Consider the following 26,663-nt stretch of genomic DNA (forward strand, 5'->3'; position numbering starts at 1 on the left):
CAGAGGAGTTGGATGCACATGTTAGACACACAGGCCCACAAGGAGTCATACCCCTACCGTGTCATGTGCTGACACATGGGTTCCAGGTACCCCAGCACCTGAAGATAGAGGATCAGGACTGGACTAGGGACCCTGGTGTCCTGAGCCAAATTCTGTAAGGGATGCCCTCGGCTGGAGAGATGCTGGTTTGTTTCTTTAAAGATTTATTTTTAATTATATGTGTGTGTGGGTGTGTGCACAGGTGAACACAGATACCCAAGAATCCCAGAAGAGAGAGAAGATCCCCTGGAGCTACCCCTGGAGATGCTGGGAGTCACACTTGGGTCTTCTGTAAGACACATTTAACCACCAAGCCATCTCTCCGATCCCCATGGGCACTGGAATATCCTGTGGTGTCCTGCTCACTTCCCTTGAGATACCAGCAATTCAAGTCAAAAGCCTCCACAGAGCCCCAGCCCCCAAGGAACCTTCGGAAGTTCACAGCCCTCCTGCCCCTGCGTGGGAGGGCCCTCAGTGGACACGCAGGCCAGGTGCAAAACCATGTGTTTATCTTTATTAGAAATGTTCTCGGTATAAAAACAGACATGCTACACATCAGAGACCATCACCAAACACCCAGGCACTGAACTCCGTGTCGTTAGCAGGAAGGGCAAGGCGGGCAGGCGGGCGGGCAGGACACACGGCAGACGGGTAGGGCGGGCGAGCAGGCTGCAGGCCACAGGGACACACAGGCCACCAGGAGGACGCAGCACTTCGAAACACACTCAAGATTAGTTTTTGTTTGGGCTTTTTTGTAGGGGGTGATTCCCCCCCCCCTTTTTTTTTCTCTTTTGCAACGTGGTGAAAGAGTTGGTGGATGAAGCCAAGTAGGGGGAAGGCTGGTAGGAAATGAGATCGAGGGGGAACAGAAGAGAAAATGATGGCGGGGATGGGGCAGCTCAGGGAGGAGGGGCAGGGGGCAGGGCAGATGGCAGGGGAAGGCCAGGAGCAGAATGGAAAAATATGGAAGCAGAGGGCCCAAACAGACAACACATGCAGAGCAAAGACGGAAGAGAAACGTAAAGACGGGGCAGGGACCAACCGGGGTCACCCACAGGACAGACGGAGGCAGGAGGAAGGAGAGGAAGCCAGGGCTGGGCTCTGGAGACCGAGCCCCTGTGCTTTGGGGCTGGGCCCAACAGTGGTCCAGAAGGAAGACCTGTGTGTGGCATAACCTGGAACTGCCCCAGCCACTCGGCCTCCTCTGGTTGCCCACCACGGCTTGCCCAGCAGTGATGGCCGGGGTCTCTACTGTCCTCAGCACCAAGCCACATTCGTGGATGCCCGGGAGGCGGGCAGACATCGGCAGGGCCCTCGGGAACGGCCCTGGCCCAATGTGCCATCCTCAGAGGTTGTGGCTCCTTAGCCTGCTTGGCTCCGCGGCCCGGCTAGATGGCATGGTTGGTGTAGGTGACGTAGGTCTGTTTGGTAGCCAGCGCTGGAGAGAGACCAGAAGATTTGGGGAATCAGCACTACCTCCTCCAGGACCTTCCCCCCCCCCAGAGGTGCTGCACAGCACAGAACTCCATTAGGGCCCCCAGCCCAGGGTACCCCAGCTGGGTGCAGGACCCACCTCCCCGAAGCTGCCTCTCTTGCAGTCCCCAGACCCCAAGTCCCACACAGAATTCCCACCGCCACATCTTTGCTCCTGTGAAACATCACCTGAAACGTCCCTCCTCCTCTCAATGTTACCAAGATGCGACGCCCCCCCCATCTTGGAGCACCTCCCCTTGTCACCTTCTAAATCTTTCAATGCCTTAAATAGGTCTTTGGATGTACGATACAATCGTAGAATCCTAAAACACTCTCCAAGGGAAACCTTTCAGAGGTTCAACCCTGATATTTTGAAAGAGAAAGCACTCAGCATGTTAGAATGGTGACCTGGCAGAGGAGGTAATAGCATCAGCTCTCGTAGGCAAAGTGAGCTCCCCTACCCACCAGAGTGCAGACCTTCTGTACTGTAGTCCAGTAAGACCAAACGGGAGGTGCCCCCAGCTGTCAGGGATCTGAGACCAGAGTCGTGAGGAGGCTGGCCACACCCTTAGTTCTATCCCGCCTTGACAGGTTTGGGGGTCTCCCTCAGTGGCAGTGACAGGGTGGGGCATAGAGGGGTTGGATGAGGAAAAATGCTGTCCCCATCTGGAACTGCCTTGTTTCCCTTGGGGGGGGTCCTTCAGTTCTGAAAAAGAGGCACACGCATTGGGTTGGGCCAGGGACGTGTGACCTAGAAGAGAGGAGGTGGCATGGAGGTCCACAGGCTACCTCCCTGACCCCTCCCTGTTACACTGGGCACACGGCTGCCACGTTAAAGACAACACCTCCCAGCCTCTCCTGCAGCCGAGCAGGCTCTATGGTAAATCTTGTTAATTAAATCCAAGGGAGGGATGGTGGCCTAGTTAGGGTCAGTTATCAACCTGGAGTCATTTGAAGCAGTCTCGATTGGGGGATTAGCCAGATCAGATTGGCCTGCGGTCACCTCTGTGAGGAATTGTCTTAATGAGTGATGTGGAAGGGCCCAGCCCACTGCAGGCTCCGCCATCTCCACGCAGGTGAGTCTGAGCTGTGTAGAAAAGCTAACCCATCATGAGCTGGAGAACAAGGCAGTGAGGAGCCATCCTCTGTGACTTCTGCTGTGAAATTCCGCATCTATTCCCCTACATCTATTCATCCTAACCTTTAGGATGAAACAAACACCTCCCCCACGGGCCCAAGCTGCTTTTGGCCACGGCGTTTATCTTAGCAACAGAAAGTAAAGTAGGAGAGATGCCATCCGCCACAGTCTAAGTAAGACAGTTGTTTCCCTTGCACGACACTGGAGATAGCCAGCCTCAATCCTTAGGGAATCAAAGGAGCAACTAGATGGAAGGAACCTGGGCCCATACCCCTCCCCATTCCTGTCCATCTATCATCTTCTTTGATGTTGGAGAGGGACAAATGACCATCTGATTTGAGCCTCTTGGTTTCCTTCTGGGAACTCAGGAGGTACCGAGACCAGAGTTCAGCTAAGCTAAAGAAATAACTGTCTCCTGGCCAGTGGAGGGGGTGGGCAAGGGTGGATGTTATGTGGTAGTGAGCTCCCTGTCCACAGAGGTATTCAAGGCGCAGCTGGGTGCAATGGGAAGAAGTGTGCCCTAACGTTCAGGGAAAGATAGAAACGGCAGTATCTGTCTATCCCTGCATCTCGGGTAACCGAGAGGATGGAGGAATCCTGGGCCTATAGGATGGACTGGGTGAACTCAGAAGAGGCTGGACACGGGATGGTGGGTGTGGGGGATGAGATGCATTCTCGTAGGTGGGAGTCTCCTTTTTCCTGGGTGACTTCGGGTAGCTTCCTAATTTCCTACTGGGCCTCAGTTTCCCTACCTATAGTTAGAATATGCAAGCAAGGTGACCTAGACTTCTTTCCCCAAAGGACTGCCAAAACTCTCAACACCTCCGTCAGCTAAACCCCAGCGCCTTTGCAGAGCCCTGCAGATGGCTACCCAAACTGCCACAAACCAATTCCCCAGACTCCATCATCCCCTGTGTAAACCAAGGAGAGCTGTTTCCCAGCTGCAAGACCCTCCAGTGGGTTGGGGTCAGGAAATGGAAAGAAACCTCAGTCTTGGTAAAAGCCAGCTCCCTGCAGGAGAACATCAGCCCCAGGGCCTTCTGCCTCAGGAGCTATCAGGGGACAAGAAAGAAGCACGTGGCAGGGGAATGTCTGGGTCCGGTGCCACCAGCCCAGCGGGAGCTGTTTGTTTCCTCTAAACCATCTGGAGCTCGTGGGATGGGAGTCTCGGGCCTCAGCTGTAAACCAGGAAACCCCCAAGCCTTTTGTCAAAGCCTGTGTCACCATCTGGAAAATGGGCACAACAAGCTGACTAGCACACCTGAAAGCACCAGCCAGCCAGGAGGGGGCCTGGGACTGCAATCTGTGCCTCCTCACCAGTAATCTGCTAACAGATGAGCCCTTCTCAGAACAAAGGCTCTCCCTCCCTGTAAACTGGGTGACTGCAAACACCGTTCCCCCTCCCTGTAAACAGCACAGCAGCTGGCTCTCAGCAGGCCGGAGGCAACTGAAAACCTCTGAGAAGCTGGGCAGAAAGGGGCTCGATAGGCAGGGTGGGACTTGGCATTGTTCTCTTTGTGAGTAGAGGCATGAAGATGTGGCAGAGCCCTCCCCAGGGGTTCCCAGTCACCAGCCAACCACACAGCAATTTGCGAGACAGCTTGAGGCACAAGGCTAATGGTCACCGCTTGTCGCCCCTGTGATTCCGCACCAATCCACCAATCGGCCTGCAATCAGCCCTCTAAATTATTTATTCTGTTGTTTGTTTAAAGATATGTGGCCTGAACTTGACAGGGTGAAAAATGTTTCTGTTCTACGGGAGTGACACCTCCCCACTCCTCTCTCTCACACCCCCTCCGCTGGGCTGTCCCTAGAATTGATCACCATGGAGCCCTGTCACTGAGAGAGACAGGGGACAAAGGAGCTGCCACCTCTGCCTCTGGCTGCAGGGGGTGCTGGGCCCACCCTTGCAGGAACAGGGTTGAGGACCTGTCTCCCGTTGACCTACTCCACTTCCTTTTCTGACCCTGTGATCAGTCTGAACAGGACAGAGGGACAGTGTCAGTGGGGCCATAAAAACTCTGCAAAGCTCCTCACCCTGAGGTCCCCACTGGTTGATGAGTGTAATCGTAATATAGTGATAACCCTCCTGGGTTATATCATGAATACATCCTACTCTCAGCATGTGCATGTGTGTCATGAGTGTACATGTATGTGCATGTGTGTGCATGCATGTGGATATATGTCATACTCATCTATTTGTGTGTGGAACTATGTGCAGAGCTGGAATGAACACATGTCCGTAGGAAGGAACAAGGGGTCCTAGTGCTCAAGCCAGACAAATACAGCTACCCTGAAGATCCCTGACATTCGAGTGAACATGGAAGACCGAGGGGGTGTCCCATGAGGACCCTCTGCCTCTATTCATGCTAAGGCAGTACCTGAAGGAAGGGCCAGGGTTGGAGGACAGGGCTCACATGACTTTCCGGGAGGGGGAACAAGAACAGGGAAATAGATTGTGCAGGAAGCTGTTGACGGAAGGTTGAACCACGTCAGAAGTCAGACATATAGCACCCCACATAGAGGATGGGCACCCCAGGGACAGGGAAGCCATTGCACGGAGAAAGTCACCAAGTTGAAGTCAGTGCTGCCATATAATATCAGGAGGAGCCCTTGCTTCCTCTGGGTCTCAACTGGGATCCAGCCCAGGTCAAGCCTGTCCCTGCTGCCACCAACTGACTTTGGACGCCAAGTCTGCAGACTATGACGTAGGGCAAATGGTGCTCCACGGAGACATCAGCCAATGTTCCAGCCCACTCTATCCTCACCCCAGGACAGCCATGTCCTAGGGTCCCCATCTTTCAGACTCGTTAGAGACAAAGCCAAAGGTTCCTCCTGGGGTTCCTCCTACCCCAGGAACAGGGCCTCTGTGGTTGCCCCTTCCCCCAGAACTGACAGACCGGAACAGTGATATGATGGGGTCTCGACACCCTGCGGGAACCAGGTCTGAGGCACTGGCCACTCTCAGGGTCTCTGATGTTCTCTCCAGCCACCAGGAAGGGCCTAACAGGACAACTGTGGTGATCTGCAACCTACTGTCTCCTACCAGAAGTCTGGTAATGAGACCTTCAGCTGCCTATGCAAAGGGGTGGGGCGGGGCCTGGGAGACAAAGGAAAGCGGCCATGCACTCACCTGGGGTCTCCAGGTTCTCACACAGCTCTGATTTGGCTTCCCCATTGGGCCTGAAGTTGCCCTTCTGTGTGAACTTGTTGGACATGGTGGCGGCGGTGACCACGGCTTTGAGACTGCGCTTGCGCTTGGGCACGTTCTGCTCCGGGTGGAAGAGGATGATGTAGACTTTGGGCATGTAGAGCATCCCCAGGGACACTGAAGCGCTCAGACTCACGGAGACCGTCAGTGTGGTTGTCTGGATGTACAGCTGTGGGTGGCCGCAGGTGGGGGTCAGAGCCAGCTCCGCCTTCATTCCTCTCAGCTCCGCCCCATTCTGCCAGACTCCACCCACCTGGCCCTGCCCTTGTCCCCTCTGGCTCCACCCCTCTGGCCAGCCTGGCTGCTCTGGCTTCACACTGGCTCCACCCCTCTGGCTCCACCCCTCTGGCGCCACCCACCTCTGCTGAGCGAATTCTCATCCTAGAGAGCCCTAATCTATCCAGCCCCCATCTAGGAACACACACAGCTGGTACCAATCCATTCTGCACCTGATGGCTTCCAGCAGGAGGAAGTCAGAATTCCTGACACATCCTAGCATTATGAACTTGGGCAGGTCAGTCCTTGTGCCTCAGTTTCCTTATGTACAAAGCAGGCCTAAAAAAACGTCAGTACCTACCTCACAGAGTTGTGGCTAGGGACAAGTTAACAGTGTTAAGTGTACAGGAAGCACTGTCTGTGTGTGGTAGTGTCGTGGAACACCCCTCTACATCCAACCTCTGGAGAAATGTCTCCAACACAGTCCTCGGGGACCAGAGCTGACCTTCCTAGGAGCAGAATCTCTACCCCAGGCTGCTGGGAGTCACATGAGCCTCCACCGGTGCCTTGGAGCGGCTCCCAGCAGCCCCTCGTCCAGTGACTCTCTCCCCTTGTGCTTCTCACATACAGCAGGCCCCTACTGGGGACCCAAGGCACCCGGCGGAAGATGGCTGTGGCAGCAACGCTGTCAGATTCATTTCATGCTCGCTCGCCAGCACTAACGGTGACAGATGCTTAGCAAAATGGGAGCCCATTAATCTGGGTGTCGGATAATCCATTCTTCAATGGCGGAAGCCCTCTAAACAGAGCCCAGCAATTGCCAATGCTCTGCCCAGGTTCCCTCCCACCTTCTTCTTTGTGACAGGTGAGCCAGGCCCCAACTGCCCCTCTCCATTCAGCTGGGGCTCCAGGTACCGACCTGGAGGAGACAGGAAATGCCCCTAAGCCTAGGTTCCTGCCCTAGAGTGTGGCTGCCGTCCCATTATTCTAAGAAGGACCTCCTGACTCCCACTGGCATCCTGTACTTCTGTCTGCAGTGTGGGGTGGAAGTCTATGCTTCTTTCTGAAGACCCATTGGGTCCTAAAAGAGTAGAGAGAGACCATCTACCCTGGCCCGTAGTGAGATGCTGCGCAGGCCAGCTCGCCTCTTTGGGAGAGCATTAACCCAGGCAGAATGTATAGCACCTTCATCTCTCTCTCTCTCTCTCTCTCTCTCTCTCTCTCTCTCTCTCTTTCTCTCTCTCTCTCTCCCTCCTTCCCTCTCTCTCTCTCTCTCTCTCTCTCTCTCTCTCTCTCTCCACACACACACACACACACACACACACACAGAGCCCTGTGTGTATCTTTGCTCCAGGTTATAAATGGTGCCCAGCGCTCAACACAGTCACTGTTTCTGGGTTTCCCTTTTACAGCCCAGAAGCCTTTCTGAAGACAGAAGGGTTAAGGGAGGCTCAGACTAGAGTTAAAGTTGCTGAAGATCAGCTCTGAAGCTCTCTGGGGTCCCTAACCACCTCGAGGTAGAAGAGTGACTGCCCACTTGGATCTTCTCCTTGGCTCAGGACTGACCCAGAGTTCCCCTCCAACTCTTTAGCTGGTCTCTGGGTCCAGCACCTCCTGGTGTCCCCTGTGTGCAGGTACGTGTGACTCCCAGGAGTGGTGAACCCTTCTAGAGAAGCCATGATCCTCTAGACCTCAGTGGCACTCCAAGGTGAGGAGTATGGGAGGGAGGGACGGAGGTCTTGGGACAGGCTGAGATTTAAGTGAGGACCAGCCTGCAATGTGACCTCACTGCCCAACCACCTGGCCTTGGGGTCAGCCCGCCACCATCCTGTTCTCAGGTAGACCACACCAGCCAGCACTGCAGCTTCTTTGTGGAGTCCTCTCTGAAGCCCTGTCAGCCATGGCCACCACTGTCCAGTAATGACTAGAGTTTGACTGGGGACAAAGCATAGAGAACAGCAGTTGTACGCATCGACCAGAGTCCCCTGCCTCTGTACCAGGGCTGTGAGAAGCCCTGGGGACCTGAGTTCCACCCACTTTGGTTTTCCCTCAGGCAGGGGCTGTGGTACAAACCCAGGAACCTCCTCTATCCTGGCTGAGCCTACAGCCACATCCTGTCCAAGGCTGGCTGAGCAGTGACCTCGCACAAAAGAGAATTACCATGTTAGATGGCTCACAGCAATACCTCGCAGCTGTTAAGCCCTGAGAATCCTGGGTAAGGCAGGAGAGCCATCGCTTGCTTTCCAGAACAGCCAGTCTGCCTCACACAACACCCAGGGGAGCCATGAGCTCCCGCTAACACCTGCACACGTGTACCTGACGTCATGCACACACCTGGCTTACATCCTGCCCTTATGCTGCTGCATACGAATACACACAGATCCATTCAGACAACTGCATGGCCACCTGTATATGCCCACCTGCACCTGAACCCCTGTGTACACACACTCACCCATGCGGGCAGCTGCGAACCCCTCAGCACACTGGTCCCTCACGTCCACTGTCCCTGTGTACCACACACATTGCTCATTTATCACTAAACGTGCACGCGTGCAAAAGGCCACGTTTACATCTGTGTACACGCATGCATGCATTCATTTATATACACTCTCTCTCTAGGGAGGCTGGTGTCCCAAGTGACTCAAAACTCAATCTCTCTTCTCTGACTCCATCTGAGGCTGGGAGAGGGCTAGCACTGGGTAACAGGGCCACACATTGGTGAGGGTAGCTCGTTTTGGAGTGCGGGATTTGCCCTTACTCCTCTCTGGATTCTGAAGGGACTGTCTCCGAGGGGGATACACTTCAACAGCTCCTTCCAGTTCCCAAGGAGAGCCCCTTAGAGGGCAGGAATCTAGGTTGGGAGGGCCTCGGCTGCCATATTGTGGCCTAGCAGCTACGACCCAGATGCTCTCTAAGACACTCAGGAGGGACGCCTAAGGGTGACCCCCCTGGTGAGGGCAAAAGCAATTTCTCAAGCTGCCAGCCTTTAAAGAAGGCTTCTCCTGGCTCCAGGGCCGCCACGCCCCACTCCACCACGCCCCCTGCTCCGCCACGCCCCCCGCTCCGCCACGCCCCCTGCCCACCCACCTTGTCGGCTGACTGTGAGGTGCCAAAAAAGATGGGGATGAAGGCCAGCCAGACAATGCAGGTGGTGTACATGGTGAAGCCGATGGGCTTGGCCTCGTTGAAGGTCTCGGGCACGCCTCGGGTCTTGATGGCGTACACAGTACACGTGACCATCAGCAGCATGCTGTAGCCCAGCAGGCAGATGAGGGACAGGTCCGAGATGTCGCACTTGAGCACGCCCCTGGCAAAGCGGGGGTCAAGTGTCCGTTGGTCCTGGAAGTCCACCACCGAGTGGGAGGGGTCCACCACGAACCACACGCAGATGCCGAGCAGCTGCAGGGAGATGAGGATGAAGGTGATGGCCAGCTGCGAGGCCGGGCTGATGAAACGCGGGGCACTGACCGACCGTTTGCCCTGCTCAAAGATGCGGTAAATGCGGTTGGTCTTGGTCAGCAGGGCCGCGTAGCTGATGCTCATGCCGAGCCCTAGGAAGATGCGGCGGAGCGAACAGGTCCCCAGGTCCGGCTCTGCGATCATGAGGAAGGTAGTGGCGTAGCACAGAAAGATGCCCGCCAGCAGCACGTAGCTCAGCTCCCGGCCCGAGGCCTTGACGATGGGGGTATCGTTGTAGCGCACAAACGTGACCACCACGAACAGCGTGGCGGCGATGCCCACCACGGCCAGGAAGAGGGGCAGCACGGCCCACGGCGAGTCCCACTCCAACTTGACGATGGGGATGGGCTGGCAGCTCGTGCGGTTCTCTGTGGGCCGCATGTCGTAGGGGCAGGTCTTACAGGTGTAGCGGTCCACTTGGTACTGGTACCCGGTGCAGGGCTCGCAGTGCCAGCAGCAAGCCATGCCCTTCACAGTCTTCTTTCGCTCCCCGGGCTGGCAGGGCAGACTGCAGATGGAGCGCGGCAGCTGCTGGCCACTCCCTGGCCACTGCATCCGCTCTATCTGGCAATGACAATCGCAGAGCTGACCTCAGGACAAGCCGGCAGCGCCCAGGCCTTAGTCCAGAGATCTCTCTGGCTCCACACCTGAATAGGACCGATAAGTTGGACAAAAGCCCAGCTACCTGGGCCTCACCAGAGCTGACTGACTGAGAGTTGTTATCAGACAACTTACCATGTGACCCAAACACCAGTGACCTGTGAGGATTCCGAACTCATCACTCATCTGGAGAAACTGAGTCTAGAGAACATGGAGATGACTCCTAGAGTCAAACTAACCCATGCAGAGCAAAGGCCCAGGAATCCAAACCCTGAGGCTAGAGACTGTGTCGCCAGGAGATTTAGAAATGCCCATTTCAACCGGCCTAGACCTCGCCTGTGTGAACAAACCCCTCCCGTGTGGTTCTCATGCACTAGAGTGGGAGAACCCCTCCTCACCCCACCACACACACACACACACACACACACACACACACACACACACACACACACACACAGAGCTTCTGCCCAGCGACTCTGGAGTCCTGCTCTGCTGAAAGAAAGGAACAAAAATTTAATCAGAAGGCACTTAATGAGTGCCTGGGAGTTAGCATTCCTTTACATCTGGCTCAGAATGAGAGCGAGCGCTGCTCCAGGGCTCTGAAGATGCAGTTGGTGGGAGTAAAGCCGGCCGGGGAGTTATCATCACGCTCTACAGAATTCTGTACATTATGGGAACTAACCCAGTGGCCCAGAGAGCTGCAGGTGCTGGACCGGGGAGCCTGGTTAACCTGGGGAGCCCTGGTTAAGGGAGTGTGCTAAGGAAGAGTCACAAGGTAGTCAGTTTGTTCTCAAAGCAGCAAGCCTGGCCTAATGGGACAGAGTGTGTGTGTCTGTGTACCTGTGTGTGTGTATGTATGTGTGTCTGTGTACCTGTGTGTATGTATGTATGTGTGTCTGTGTACCTGTGTGTGCGTGTATGTATGTGTGTCTGTGTACCTGTGTATGTGTGTATGTGTGTCTGTGTACCCGTGTGTGCGTGTATGGTTGTGTGTCTGTGTACCTGTGTATGTGTATGGTTGTGTGTCTGTGTCTGTGTCTCTGTATGTGTATGTCTGTTTGTATCTATATGTGTATGTCTCTTTATGTTTCTCTGTGTGTGTGTCTGTACATTTCTGTGAATATCTGTTTCTAAGTCACTGTCTTTGTGTGTCTGTGTACCTGTGTGCATCTGTGTCTCTGTGTGTGTCTCTGTGTGTGTCTGTGTCTCTGTCTGTGTGTGTCTGTGTCTGTGTGTCTGTATGTCTGTGTCTATGTGTATCTGTGTGTATCTTGGTCTGTATGTAATGTCTGTGTCTATGTGAGTCCGTGTATCTCTGTATGTTTTTGTGTGTGTCTGTATGTGTACCTGTGTGTGTCTGTTTCTGTGTCTCTGTGTTGTGTCTGCCTATGTGTCTTTGTGTGTGTCTGTGTGTCTGTCTTTGTCTCTGTGTCTCTGTGTGTGTCTATGTGTTGGATTACGTGTTTCCCGAGTTCCCTCTCCTGCAGGAATGTGCCTGGCTGGTTGAAGCTGTCCAGATTGCCCCTGAACTGAGAAGAGGGGAGTAAGGAAGGATGGGGTGTAGAGGGAGCCTCATGGGGAGGTTGTCTTAGGCCCTGTGTATTATGGGATGTGTCACCTTAGCAGCCAAAGGGAACAGTGGCTGTGCAGCGGTCCTGAAGGAAGATGGTGGATATTCTGGAAACCTTGCACCCCCCACCATGAAGATAGTCCAGTCCTAAAGTCACCGCTATGACTAGGGGACTTGAGAAAAAGCCTGACCTATCGAACCTCTGTTCCCCGTGTTCCAAGGGCAGCCGGTATGAAGCTACCTTGGCTCTTGTTACCACCTGTGGTTCCCACAAGGAATGCTGTAGACCTCACTAGGACAGCTTCCTTTGCTTGCAGATCCCCTCAGGTAGCCTGGTACTCTGCATCTCTCCCTCAGCTCCCGGAAGCCTGCTGAGTGGCTTCTTAGAAAACCTGTCCCTTTCTGTGCTGAGGTCTTCCACAGCACTTGTCAAAACACAGCCTATGGGTTGGGGATTTAGCTCAGTGGTAGAGTGCTTGCCTAGGAAACGCAAAGCCCTGGGTTTGGTCCCCAACTCAAAAAAAAAAAAAAAAAAAAAAAAAAAAAAAAGAAGAAAAAGAAAACCTAAAGTCAGTCGGTCATCCAGGGAGCAAACTGGAAGGCCCGGCCCTCACCTCACCTCACCATTGTGACTTAGTCCCTTATAGATCCGGGCTGGGGCAAGTGGGATGTGGGAACAAGGAGGGAAGAGAGAACCTTTGAAACCACACACACACCTACCCAGCCTTCAGGCCCTGCGTCTCTGAAAGCAGGACAGGACAATGTCTGCCTCACAGAGCTACCAGCCCCTCAGCAAGACAGAGGGGTGTACGCATGCTGGCCTGCAGCCCTGAACGGGCCTCTGTCTCCTGCGTGGAACGAACCCCGATCCGGCTCCCCTCCACCCAGCATCTGGAAAACCTTCTTACAAGATCAGGTTCTGTCCCTCCACGCTGTATGACCTCAGAGAGATCCCTCCCTAGGGATGGTGTCCTGGGATGTTTGCTCCACTGAGAAGGCTCTGGAACAGGGAATAAGGGGACCCATGCTGGGCAGGGCTGCTGGGGCTCCTTGCCTGGAGATGGCGCCTGAATGAGAACAGATGTCTCCCCTTCATCCTTGCAATGCAGAGACCAAGCCCCCAACGACCCACTGTGGGTGTTTTCTCTCAACAACAGCAACAAATGTCTCAACGCTTGGGGGTACTACCGAAAGAGCAGGAAGCCATGGCCTCTCTTGGGTAAGCCGGGAGGGTATGACAGGGACAAGAAACACCTGGAAAAGTGACTGTCTTCTCTAGAGAAGCCTAAGCAGCCAGAGACTCACTCTCAGCTAGCCTGGCGTCAGCCAGTGACCTCCAGCCCAGCCGGGTGTCTGAGCTGTCCCCCAGTCCCCTCCCTGCCCTCGTGCTTACTCTGAGGTGCAGGTGGTCTGTCCACGAGCCGATGACCTTGTACTCGGCCGAGCCATTGCGCAGTTGGTACTGGTAGATGTCGTAGCGCCCCGGTGCGTCTCCGTTCTCATTGAAGGTTACAGGGTTCCCCGCAATGCCTGCACGGGAGGGCTTCGCTGAGCCTTTACCCAGGCACAGGGAGGTTTACGAACCAAAGGTGGAGGCATCTCTGGGAAGATTAATACCTGTAGAGCCCACCATTCCCGCCCCAAGGGCCCAGATCTTTATACCCTGCGATTGCACTGCCCGGGGCCACCCCAGAGTTAGTGTCCTGTTCCACACCCCCACCTGAGAAGTTGACGTTCCTGATGTACTTAAGCAGCTGGGTGCCATCCACGGGGTCCATGCGAGGGCAGAGTCCTACGCGGCCAGGACACAGGTCACGGTGCATGGCGTGCAGCGCGTGGCCCATGGCGTACACAGCGTCAATCACGAACTGCACCTTCCCCTCCTGCTCATAGGCCGAGTCCTGCCCGATGCGCTCTCGGTCTGTGAGAGAACAGCACGCCGGGTACCCATGAGGCCCTCTGAGCTCAGCAGGGCAGTGTGAGCTGGAGCCTACCCCATCTAGGCACAGCCAGGTCTCCTGACTCGAAGCTCTGTGACTGCTTCACCCACCTGATGTGTTTATGGAGACGGTGAGCCCAGAGCATTAAAGGGAGAGGCCTTGGCCCTACACTATAATCCACGAGGCTCCAGAACAGCCTGGACAAGCCCCTCGGTTCGGCCACGGTCGGCAGGCAGAGACCTGCTAACATCCTTAGGACTGTGGTATCTGCCAGCCCCCTCTTGGCTGACAGGCAATCACCAAGGACACAGTTGCCCCCATAGGCTTGGGAACAGCCACAGCAGGAGCTGTGTCTCTCCCGAGGGTTGTGGTGTCCCGAAACCCTCACCATGGGTTCACCACTCCAGAATGGGACACCCTCTTCCTGGGAAACAGATGAAGAAGGCACAAAGAAGCAAAATCTGGCCTCCTGAGGCCCTCAGTGGCTTTTAGTCTCTCTCTCTCTTTTTTTTTTTTTTTAAGAGAAAGGGGGGCAGAAAGGTCTGCCTTTTAGGGCCTTGCGCTTGCTAGGCAAGTGCTCTACCACTGAGCTAAATCCCCAACCCCAGCTTTTAGTCTCTTGACGCCAGAGTTACCGCTGCTTCGGTAACAGCCTTCCCAATAGCCCAGGGTGAGTGAACTCCCCTAGTAGTCTTCTCACTACTGACTGAAGTGTCCCCCACCCCCTCCATACACCTCCTGTTGTGGGGTACTGCCCTCCCAGCAAACATCTGCCTTCGCTAACAGACCAGCTATGCCATGTGCAACAGTTGGATCCTTTCGCAGAAGGGAGGGATGCCAGGGTCACTGGACCCTCACGCGTGTTTCTAGCCACTCTTCCCAGCCACTTGGATGCACTTCTTCCCTCGTTACACGTGGCCTGTGGTTACATACAGGGAGGTTCTAGAGAATACGAACTGGGAGGACATCAATAGAAGGAGGCTCCACTGGTGTGGTCAAGGAGCAGCCATCACTCAGTCACTCTGAGCGCAGACCTTCCAGCATGGCGAAGTTTAAGGTCACCCACACTCCTGCCTGTAACCCCTCACCCACGCTCTACAACTAACGTAGTCCACCTGGTCTCCGTACGTGATCTCCCTGTCACCCCAGGGCTGTCCTTCACAGCACGGCTAATGTCCTTGGCTGAGACGCTGAGACAGAGTCATTAGAACTCACGCCGGACAAACTGAGGTGGATTCAAACGTCAGCTGGTCACTGGGACCTTATGAGGAGGCAGATGCTCGGACGTTCCAGGAAAGACTTCTTATGACACTCACCTGGATGGCCACCCGCCCCTGTTCAGCAGCCTTGTACAGGTTCCTGGGCTTCCAGGGGTCTGGGTGTCCTCAGCTGGCAGGGGTCTACCAACCCTGCTCCAAAGGTTGTGAGACTGTGGGGCGCTAAGGCACAGGTTGGTGGCCAACCAGTGTCACCTACGTACGGGTGGCCAGAATGGGGGCTTGTGAAGTGGCAGCACTAGACTGTGACATCCAGGAAGTCTCCCTGGAGGCGGCAGCTCTTGGCTGGGGTCCTATGTGATAGTGAGGATTCTTGACGTCTTCCAATATTTGCTGAGCCCCCATAAGCAAGGTACTAACCATGCCGAGCCCTGTATGTGCTGGGCTTTGCGGATCAGCTCAGTGAATTCTTTATGCCTTTTTTAAAAGATTTATTTATTTTATGTGTGTGAGTGTCTTGTCTGCATGTATGGATCGCATGGGCGTGCCAGTGGATCCGGGAAGGAATCGCATCCCCTGGAGTTAGACATGGCTGGGAGCCGCTGTGTGGGAGCTAGAAGCTGGCCTGAGTTCTCTGCAAAAGCGAGAGTTCTTAACCACTGAGATCTCTCCAGTCCTCTCAGTTCTTTTTGAATTTTTTTTTAAGTTACATTTGTTTATTATGTGTGTGAGTTCATGTGCCAGAGCCCACATGTGGAGATCGGGGGGAGGGGGACTCTTGGGGGAGTCATTTCCACCATGTGGGTCTCAGGTCTTCAGGGACTCCTTGCCTCGCCGACAGGACTAGCCAGTTCCCCTGCAGTGATGGAGAGACTACAGCATGGCACGGAAGTGCCGGGCAATGAGCAGGATCCTAGCGGGAGTTAGATGTAGGCATCCTAACCCCAGGTTATCCTCAGAGCCCAGCACAAAAAGGAAGCAGGCAAGAGGGTCAGGGGCCCAGAGGTGTCAGTAGAAGGAGGGAGAAAATGGTCAGCGCTCAATGGGGAAGCCCCAAGTGCTTGCAAGCCATAGTCCTACACGCCACCTTGTTGTAAAGCGGGAACACTGGCTATGTCTCAGCCACACTCCCTGACCCCTGCCTAAGGTCATCAGCCATGTTGTGAAGGACAGTCCTAAGGTGACCTGGAGATCGCATACCAAGACCAGGTGGACTGGGTTAGCACTCAGCCCCTGCTCCTTGGGAACTCAGGAAGACAACATGTCCATCCTCCTGCTTACCCAGGCCACCCCAGGAGCACAGCTGAGGTAGGGAGAGCTCAGTGCCCATCTCTAGTGTGTGCCCTGCTAGCCAATCCCTTCACACCGGGAAAGATACTCACGGACCCCTCGACCTGGGAGGCAGGGCTGGTAGCTGTGGCACTTGTCACTGCGAGATGCCCTGTTGGCCAGGACTATCCAGGAGATGTCAAACAGTAATATCCTGTGACTGGGCTCGACCATCTTGTCACACATACAACAACAGAGGGCAGGAGAGGGGTACTCCAGCTACACAGACATGGTAGGGCAAGCATCCCAACCGGCAGCGCTAGCCTGAACGCCTCTCCCACCACACTTGGCCTGTGCTGTCTCTGAGCCTCGAGGTCTAATTTCCTAACAGCCCTGTCAGTTCTAGGTCAAGACGAAAGCAGCTGGAGCAGCAGAATGCAGATTCTCCAGTTTGCCCATCCTGTCTTGTCAGAGCCTCCGCCACGGGGCGCTGAGAGCCAAGAAGGAGAGAAGTCAGCAGAGGGGGTTGGGCTCGGTTCCCGAACAGCCTGTCCTAGATATCCCAGTCAGGACCCCCTCCTGGGATCCCCACCCAGGCCCTGAACCCTGTTCTCTCACAATCTCCACCCCGCCTCTGTTCATGGCACATCCGACAAGAAGTAAGGGTACAGAATGAAGCCGGAAGCTGCTACAGCAGAGCCTGTGACTCAGAGGCTGACCGCCCCTGGCCTCTCCTGGCCCTCGCTTCCCACGGAATCTCTTCACAGAGCCCTGATGGAGCACGGGCTCCCAGGCCACTGGGGGCTATCAGCCACTGTGGGCTTCCACTGGGGTCCTAAGTCACTGGGGAGAGAGATGCTAAGGACGAAGACTCCTCCAGAAGCTGCCTCAGCAGGAAAACCTGTCCCTACTAGAGTGTCTGTGGAAGGGATCTAAACGCAGACTCATGCCCCGCCCTCCTGACTTTCCAGCTAGCAAGTCACAAGGCTGGCCATGGAATCAACACGCTAGCCCAGGTAGAGATGACATATAGCAAGCTTCCTTACCGAGTGAGCTAGACTGGGAGTGAGCCTTCTATGTCTTTATCGTCTATATCTCTCCCTTTCTCTCTCTCCCTTCCCTTCCAGGCCTGTACCCCCAGAAGGCAATAATGACAGGCCAAAGAACCCTTCAATCAGTGGTGATCTGAACCCTAACCTCCTGCTTCAGGGGTCTCCATAATGTTCTTTCTCCTTGCCCCCAGCCCAAGACAACATTAGGGATTCCCTGTCTGCAGTTCTAAAGCAGGGAGGTGGTGGAGGGGGGATATGGGGGTCAATGTCCCCTTTCACAGGTGAGTGGAACCCCAGGCCCGGCAGAAGCCTCCCAACTCTGGGAGGAGGTGAGGCACGTGTGCTTGCGAGGAGCCTCGGGAGGAGATAAATCCCAGACGCATGGTGCAGTGACAGCAGCAACAGTTTGAAGATGTCCTAATTGTGTCCCGGGGCACCGTGAGGCAGACATGCATTTGGCTCAGCCACGGGTGACAGGCAGCTGGGAACACAGGGAGGATTTTCTCTCTCAGCGCCCTGAGCGGTAGTTACTGCAGAGACTGCAGCCTTTGTCGCCAGGTTGTAAATTGTAACCGGAATGAGTTTTCAAGGTTGAAATAATCAGAGTCCGAAGTTCTCTCCCCTCCCCACGTGCCCCACCCCGCCACCTGAACTCCACTTCTAGAGACGCCTTCAGGATTGAGCCAGTCCCCTTGCCAGCCCCAGACATGCAGACACACACACAAACACACACACACACACACACACACATTCACACACACACAGACACACATTCACACACACACAGACACACATTCACACACACAACTCACACACACATACCCATACACACACACACTCACACACACATACACACACACTCACACAGACACACATTCACACACACACATATACACATATATTCACACACACTCACACGGACACACACATACACACATACACACACATACACACACACTCTCACACACACATATTCACACACACACATTCACACACACAGACACACACACTCACACATTCACAGACACACATTCACACACACACAACTCACACACACATACCCATACACACCCACACACACATACTCACACCCATACACACACTCACACAGACACACATTCACATACATACACACACATACACACACATACACACACATTCACACACACAGACACACACATACTTACACACACAGAGACACACATTCACACACACACAACTCACACGCACACACAACTCACATGCACACATACCCATACACACCCACACATCCACATACACACACACACACACACACACTTATATCAGCACTGCTACACACACTGCTACAAGACAGCACCTATGGGCTGACCCATCCCACATGGGGTGCTAATAAGACTCACTTCCGTGTTCCCCTCAGTCCTCCCAGGTTGACCGGGTCTCACACCTGCCCATGTACCTGTGTTTCTGTTTGGTTAGTTGTGGGGTTTTGGGTTGGTTTTGGGGGAATAGGGTCTTACTCTAGAGCCCAAGTGCGTCTTTGAAACTAGGGTGATTGTCCTGCCTCTGTCTCTGAAGTGCTGAAATACAGAGGTTCTCCGCCAGGCCAGGCAGGTGCAGGTTTTTTCTTGTAGAGAAGGATTCCCTGAGAGGGTGAGGAAGAACTAGAGCAGGCAGGAGAGAGAGAGAGAGAGAGAGAGAGAGAGAGAGAGAGAGAGAGAGTGTGTGTGTGTGTGTGTGTGTAAGCAGGGGAGGGGTGCACAAAGGCACAGCAGCTCAAAGTAAAAGTGTGGGGCCTGTCTCCCTGGAGGCCCCCCAGGACACTGCAGGGGGCAGGGGGAGGTGCCTGCTAAAGCTGGCTGAGTTCAGTGGTTGTTGCACCCCAAGACACCCCACTTCGAGGCCACTCCCTCCCAGGGCTCCCCCCCAATTCCCTCCCAGGGCTCCCCCCACTCCCTCCCAGGGCTCCCCCCCACTTCCTGACAGGGCTCCCCCCCACTCCCTCCCAGGGCTCCCCCCTACTCCCTCCCAGGGCTCCCCCCCACTCCCTCCCAGGGGCTCCCCCCTACTCCCTCCCAGGGGCTCCCCCCCACTTCCTGACAGGGCTCCCCCCCCCACTTCCTGACAGGGCTCCCCCCCATTCCCTCCCAGGGCTCCCCCCCACTTCCTGACAGGGCTCCCCCCCACTCCCTCCCAGGGCTCCCCCCTACTCCCTCCCAGGGCTCCCCCCCACTCCCTCCCAGGGCTCCCCCCTACTCCCTCCCAGGGGCTCCCCCCCACTTCCTGACAGGGCTCCCCCCCACTTCCTGACAGGGCTCACCTCTCTCCTTTGCATCACCAACCATGCTCACTCCTGATGCTCAGAGCTGTCTATGCGGACCCCTCCCTGCACCTGAGCCCCGGCCCACTCCTCCTCCACCCTGCCCCTCCTAGATGAGGGGAAATCAGCCATTGGAGTTCGGGTTCCCTCTCACCTTCTTGTCCTCCTTCCCTGGCCTGAGGTCCCTCAGCAAGTTCTCCAGCCATACCAAAAGACTGCCAACAGCCTGACTCCTACATGACCCTGGCTCCACACTGACATGCCTCTGACCCAGACCCTGTCACCATCTTCCTGGGTTTCAGCCATCTCTGCCATCCGTCCAGCAGCCTCCTTCCCAGACAGCAGACAGAGGGGGCAGTTAGAGCACCAGGTGGGTCCCTCCACTCTCCTGGTCAAGGCTTTGCTAGTCACCAAGGGACCCAGGCCACCCCGCCTCACCTCTGGAGCCTCATCCCCTCCTCTTGCCCTGCCTCACACTGTGGGAGAGTCTCATGCATGGGTGGGACTTGAACCCACCTCAGGACCTTTGCACACACTGCCCCCTCCCTGGCATGGGCTTTCCAGTTCTCCACACGGTGCCGCCCTCTCTCCCCTCCTTAGGTATGTGCCTGAGCGTCACCGCAGTCTCAGGGACACCTTCCCAGTTAAGTGTGCAACCTACCTAGTCTCCCAGAACTCCTAATTCCCTCCAAAGTCCCCTCAGGATGGACTCTCTCCTCTCAGGAGCTGTCAGGCTGCACCACTGCCCTAGCCAGGCTGCCAGGGAACTCCGAGGCAGGTCTGCTTCCAGTGGAACTAGCACAGGCCAGACGCACACTCAGCCTCTCCGTCTCCGTCTCCGTCTCCGTCTCCGTCTCTGTCTCCCTCTCCTCTGGTTCTCCTCTTTCCCACCCAGCATGTGTGTGTGTCTATGCATGTGTCTGAGTGTGTGTGTCTGTGTTTGTGTTTGTGAATGTGTGTATGTCTGTGTATCTGTGTGAGTGTCTCTGTGTGTATATCTATGTGTGTATGTGTCTGTGTGTGTATTTGTGTGTATGTGTGTGTCTGTTTGTCTGTGTGTAGGCCAGCGATCAACTCCAGATGTCATCTACATTGGGAGGGTTTTTTTGTTTGTTTGTTTGTTTGTTTTAAAGATTTATTTACTATATATATAAGCACACTGTAGTTATCTTCAGACACACAGAAGAGGGCATCAGATCTCATTGCAGATGGCTGTGAGCCACCATGTGGTTGCTGGGATTTGAACTCAGGACCTCTGGAAGAGCAGTCAGTGCTCTAACCACTGAGCCATCTCTCCAGCACCTGGGGGTTTTTATTATTGTTTCTGTTTTGAGATGGGGTCCCTGCTGGCCTGAGTTCACTGAGTAGACAGGCCAGGCTGACTGGTCACTGAGCACAGGACCTGCCTGCTGGTCTCCACCTCTCTAGACCTGGGGTTATGGGCACTCATCTGGCTTGTTTAAATGGGTTCTAGATCAAACTCAGTTCCTCATGCTGGCAAGGTGTGGGCTTTACCAACTAAGCCATCTCCCAGCCTACACTCAGCCTCTAAATAAAAGCCATGATTTCCTGGTAGAGAAACCGAGAAAAGGATTTGGAGAAGGGACCCAGCATCCCCTGGCTACCAAAATACCTGAACAACTAGGAGTCACTAATGGGTGCAAGGCTGGTACGCAGTAGGTGCTCCCAAAATATTGAAACCCTTTTCCAGAAGGAAAACTTCCTTGGTCCCTCTATGGAGGAGATGGCAGACCTATAAGAAGGCCAAGGAAGCCCGGGGCAGGACAGCTCTAGAGCCCTGGGTCCAAATCCTAGCTCTGTCAGCTACTACCTGTATGACCTTAAGTAAAATCTTTAACCTCCTTCAGCCTCAGTTCCTCATCTGTAAAATGGGTTACCATAAAGATGAAATGCAAAATCCTAGGACAGATCTTGATAATACACAAATGAATGCAGTTCAAACTAGCTGCTGAGAGAGCTGTGGTTGTTCTAACTGCAGCCAGCACAGTGGGTAACTAGCCCTCCCTACACAGCCCCAGCCATCCCATCCTGCCCTCCCTCTCCGGACTTCCAGCCCCTGGGAGCAGCCAACAGTAAATTTTTCCTATCTCCTCATAAACCGAGCCTTCCTCCGCTCAGCCATCACCTGGCTGGCAGCGCTGTCAAAAAGACGGATGCCACATCTGCTTTGTTTATGACTTTAATTCCCAAGCCTGCTCAGCGCGCTCTTGGGGAGGGGCTGGGCGCGCAGGAGGCAGGTGGCAGGCATTGCCCTCCTGGGTCTGACAGCCTCAGAGCTGCCCCTCTCTGTGACCCTTCTCACTCCGTGTGAACAGCCCACAGGCCAACAGCAAAGCAGCTCCCGTCATCCCCAGGGAGGCCATGAGAGAGAGCCATTCCCGTCCCGGAGCTCTGGAGGCTGAGCAGGGTGGCAGGGTGCCACTTACAAATGAGGACCTGCTCAAGGTCACACTGGCAAGTGCTGGCAGCATAATGCACACCCAGGTCTCGCTCCCACAGCTGTGCCGGGAATACCAGACCACATGGCTTACTTACCTGCATCCTCACACAGCCCTGTCCCCAGCCCTGCATGCTGGCCCTCTCTGCACAGTCTTGAGGGATGGTGTCACTGAGACCTCTGAGGACCCTGCCCCTCGACCCCCACCACTTTGACAGACGCCCAGGCATTGAGGGGTGCTTCTCTCGGTCCTCCAAGTACCCAGGACTGAGCTCCACGGTTCCCAGGGAGCCTCTTCTCCATCTTATCCCAAACAAAGCTGCCCCCACCCCGAAGCCACAACGACTGGCTCGCCCGTAAGCCTCGGGACGAAGCATCCTCCAGCAGCTGTTTACCCATCACCCAGGCTGGCCAGGAAAGGAAGGACATAGACTGGACACGGCAAGAAGGGTCCACGTTCCCTGTGAGATCGGGGCAGGCCAGGCAGGGCCATGGAACCCAGACAGGTAGAAGCTGCTGTGGGGTCCCACTTCCAGGAGCAGAGCATTGCTGGTGAGGGAGAGTGCTAGAATCCAGGCTCCAGGGCACTGGGGACACAACTCCTGCCCAGCTTCAGGCTGCCTGGGCTAGATAAAGCAGAAGAGGCCCTGGGTTAGAGGAAGAAAAGGGAGGTATGGGGGAAGACAGGGCACCTGCTTCAGCTCCAAGGCCTTGATACTCGGAGGCAAACTGCATCCTGCCAACCTTAGCACTGGGATGCTTGAGAGGGACCTCAGTTTTCTCCTCTGCAAAAATGGGTGCAAGCCCTGAGACAGTTTAGATGACCCACCCTTGGGATGGCACAGCTCTCGTCCCATCTTCTACAGCAGACAAATCAGTACCGAGACTCAGACTATTCGACTATTTAAAATCCCCAGTTCTCTCCACACCCTCAGCCCTGTCAGCACCCGGCAACCTCACAGTGTTTCCATTCCTCACATGGGGATGGGCAGGGTCTTCCTGAGGTGCTACCCCACCACCATCCCGACACCCTGCCCATCTGTTTGTGCCTAAGCCAACCACTGCCACCTTCTTCCCCTCTTAGCTACGAAGTCCCAGGTGCCTGCACAGAACAACTCCCTCAGGACTCTTAGCAAGCCCTAGCGTGCTGGGTACTGTGCTTCTTTCTAGTAGTAAAGAGGCTGAGGCAGGAGGATCGCTGCAAATGTAAAGCCAGCCAGGGCTACAGAGTGAGACTTGGTCTCAAAACAAACAAACAAACAAAAACAAGCGAACAGCAGGCCAGACCTGTGCTACATTAGCTATAATCCTAGCACTTGAGAGGTGGAGGCAGGAGGGTCAGGAGTTCAAGGTCACCCTCTGCTACATCTAAGACCAACCCAAGCTACGAGAGCCCCTACAAATAAGATAAAAGCTTTTGTGGTAGGGTGCCAGACTGCCCTGGTAGAGTCAGTGTGAGAACTCGTGGGTTTCCCCGGTTTATTACCTGTAGACTAAACCTCAGATTCAATGCCCACCCCCAAGTTCCCATTAAAGTCACCAAGGGAGCTTTAAAAGGCCAATCCCACCCATGATGGGGCTCTGATCAGTGATGGGGACCCTGAGCACTCCCCAGGTGGCTCTAATGCATGGCCGGGCTGGAGAGATTCCGTTTCTCAGTTCAGAAAGTGTCTTTATTAGTGACCTCACCTCCTCCTGCAGACCCCCGGGGACAGCACACATCGATCCAACTTCTCAGAGGAGCAAGCAAAGGCCAGAGGGTCACAGAGCTGGCCCAGGCTCCCGTGAGGATCTCTGCCCGCCTGCTCCAACAGACAGCCGGTTCTGGGATTCCACCTTGAGTGGCCTCAGAGGTCTCTATCCAGCCTGAAGCCAGAGTCTGAGCTGAGCCTGTGACAGGAGGTGACTCCAGAAAGCTCTGGTCCTCCCCTAGACACTGGAGCAGGACGTCCCAACTGTCCCTCTCACCCCACTTCCTGTCTCTCCCACCCACCCTGGGAACCAGCTCAGGTAAGCCAGGATCAGGGTGTTCAGACATGTCACCCCATAGGGACACAGGGAGAGCACAAGGGTGGACAGGACTCATGATCAGCCTGCCCGTGAGCGTTCAGCCTTCGTTACTAGACATTCTGTATGTCTATGTATGTGTGTGTCGGGGGGTGTGTGTTTGCGGGGAGGTACACACATGCACATGTGTGTTCAGAGGTCACAAGACAACCTCTGTGTCCTCCCACAGCTACCTTTCACCTCTTGTTTGCAACAGGGCTCCTCACTTAGCCTCTCTGAATCTCCAGGGCCTCTTTTACACTTGAATTCTAGGGTTTGCTAGAGTTGGGAGGGTGAACATACATAGTCTGAGAAACAGGCTCATGCAGGACACGTGAGCCCCCACAGAGTCCAGCTCAGGCCCACCCCTCATGCACACACACACACACACACACACACACACACACACACACACACACACACAGCTGCACTCGCTGTCCCTTGACATGCCCACAAACACACTCTGCAGCCCAGACACTCAGGGTTTGGCTTCGAGGTTGGCTGGGACCCTGGAGGACCCCACTGGCCAGTGTCTGCTAGTTCATGTGGGCTGTGGCCACCAGGGGGCGGTATATTCCTCACTCACCCAGACCCCCCCACTCCCCTACTTCATCTGGCTATCTCTTGCCCTACCTTGGGGAACCTCAATCCGCCAAAGAGTCCTTGAAGTCTCCATCCTCGCTCTGCCCAAGCTGCCCACTCCAGAAAACACAGCAAACACAGGACAGAAGTCTTCCCCTCCCCAACACCACCCAGGGGGAGGTGCCACATGGATACAGCATTGGAGCCCGGTGACATAGAGCTTTAACACCACTGACCCAGAGCACTCAGGACCTGGGTCCCAGGACATATGAAGCAAGTGCCAGGCCGAAAGCTCGGGGGGTCCTGAAGCTCAGGCCTTAGCCCCTGGCACCTGTGGGAAAAAAGACCCCTTCTCAGACGCCCCCACCGCCGACCTGATTCTTCCTTTGGGGAGCTCGGTTTCCCCACCAGCGCACTCCGGTGGCTGGGAAGGGTTGCTGCCCCTCCCCCGCAGCACTCCACTCCTTTTCAAATGGGTTTTGTTTCTAGCGCGCATCTCCCTCTGACATATCCTATGATTTATTTATTTTGTTTATCATCTGTCTTTCCATTAGAATAAAAACTCCATGAGGATTCAGGCTCTTTTGTTCTTCATCCTCCACAAGAACAGGCCCAGGCAGTCTGTAAGCCAGCCCAGTGCCTGCTGAGGAACCGAGGGAAGCCCCTGATGGGTCAGAGCTATGCTGTTCAATCAGGAGTGGGCACCGTCCATGCAGGGTCAGTCTACCGTGGTGACCCCCAAGGCAAGTCAGAACTGGACAGCCCCTCTGGCGAGACACCAGAGCATGTTCCTCCTCCAGCTCTGCTCTCTAGAGGGAACGAGGTGCAGCGCTCCCTCCAACTCTGTTCTCCCAGGGCCACTGCGGGCTGTACCCTACGCTAGCTATCAGCTGTCCCTTCAGCCCTACAAACTCCACTCTCAGACCAAGTCCACTGCACGTCCACAAATGTGAGATCGGAATATCAGTCCTTAATTAAGCCCCTCTAGCTAGACTCTTGGCCCTTCCAGAGTTGGCCGGAGAACTGGGCTGTGGCCAGAATTGGAGGGAGTTCAGGGGCCTGCGGGAGGTGGCCCCACTACTAGCAGGCAATACCTGCACCCCCACAGCCCCACCTCCTGCAGGGTCCGCTTCACACAGGCCCCGCCCCATAGGCCCCGTTCCCTCCCACCCACACTATCTTCTGCATGCTCCGCCTCCCTAAAGCCGGACTTCGCCAGGCCCATCCCTAAAGCCCCCACTTTCTGCAGGTACCACCTCCCGTAGCTCCTCCCCACAGGCCCCACCTCCTGCAGGCCCCACCTCCTGCAGGCCCCACCTCCTGCAGACCCCACCTCCCAGACCCCACAGGCGCATGCTCACTGGTGCACTTCTTGATGTGGCTTCCCTTCTTGAGCGCGTGGCGGCTCAACTTGCAATGGAAGTTGTCCTCCCAGAACTCGGCAAACCAGATGTTGCGCCTGTTGTTGTCCAGCGTGCGGCTGGAGAAGTATCGGTCGAACCCTGGCAGGAAGTGAGAATGTCAGAGCCTCCTCTCCTGTCCTCCCGACATGCACCCAAACATGGAGAGAACCAGGGGCCGGGAAGGGAAGGGGCATCCTCTGACCTGGGGGCCCAGGCAGTTAAAAAAAAAAAAAAAAAAGAACAAAAACAGAACACGGTGTCATTTTGTGCCATGCAAAGCAAAAAGAGCCGGGTTAGGTCTCAGGGGAGCACTATTATTTAGGGTCACAGCCTACTTGGCATGGACACCCCCGTGGATCAGGCTGAGCCTGTGCACATGGAAAGGAAACCTGGCTCGAATGGCAAGGGGTCAGAGAGCAAACAGCAAGACCTAGGCCTTGCTCCCTTAGCATACAGCATCTCCATTGCAGACAAATACTGCCTGTACCTCTGTGCTCGGCCCAGCCCCCTCATGGAGGCCCCAGATGGAAACTGGGGAAATGTCTAAGCTGTAGAGAGACAGTGACATAGCAGAGACGAAGTCTGGTCTATAGAGGAGCTGGGTAACTCTTTGTTGTAGGAACTATTATGGGATGCCAAATGGCGTCCCTGGCCTCCATGCAACAGACTCTCAGGACATCCCCCACTTACT

The 26,663-nt window shown here is 55.2% G+C and overlaps 1 protein-coding gene across 3 annotated transcripts in view; it reads right to left on the minus strand.

Moving 5' to 3' along the window:
* Positions 1-531: 531 nt before the first annotated feature.
* Positions 532-26,663, minus strand: part of Grm4 (glutamate metabotropic receptor 4) — an 88,645-nt gene continuing 62,513 nt past the window's right edge. Inside the window, exons 6-11 of one of the 3 annotated variants that reach the window (XM_063278955.1) lie at positions 25,931-26,071; positions 13,427-13,627; positions 13,100-13,236; positions 9,165-10,100; positions 5,784-6,030; positions 532-1,477 (exon numbers count right to left, since the gene is read on the minus strand). In XM_063278955.1, the coding sequence (XP_063135025.1) occupies positions 1,428-1,477; positions 5,784-6,030; positions 9,165-10,100; positions 13,100-13,236; positions 13,427-13,627; positions 25,931-26,071 (1,712 nt within the window). In that variant the 3' untranslated portion in view covers positions 532-1,427. The remainder of the gene's footprint in view (positions 1,478-5,783; positions 6,031-9,164; positions 10,101-13,099; positions 13,237-13,426; positions 13,628-25,930; positions 26,072-26,663) is intronic. The other 2 variants (XM_063278956.1, NM_022666.2) reach the window with 2 other exon arrangements.

Source organism: Rattus norvegicus, chromosome 20 (genome assembly GCF_036323735.1).
Source record: "Rattus norvegicus strain BN/NHsdMcwi chromosome 20, GRCr8, whole genome shotgun sequence".
NCBI classification, from domain to species: Eukaryota; Metazoa; Chordata; class Mammalia; order Rodentia; family Muridae; genus Rattus; species Rattus norvegicus.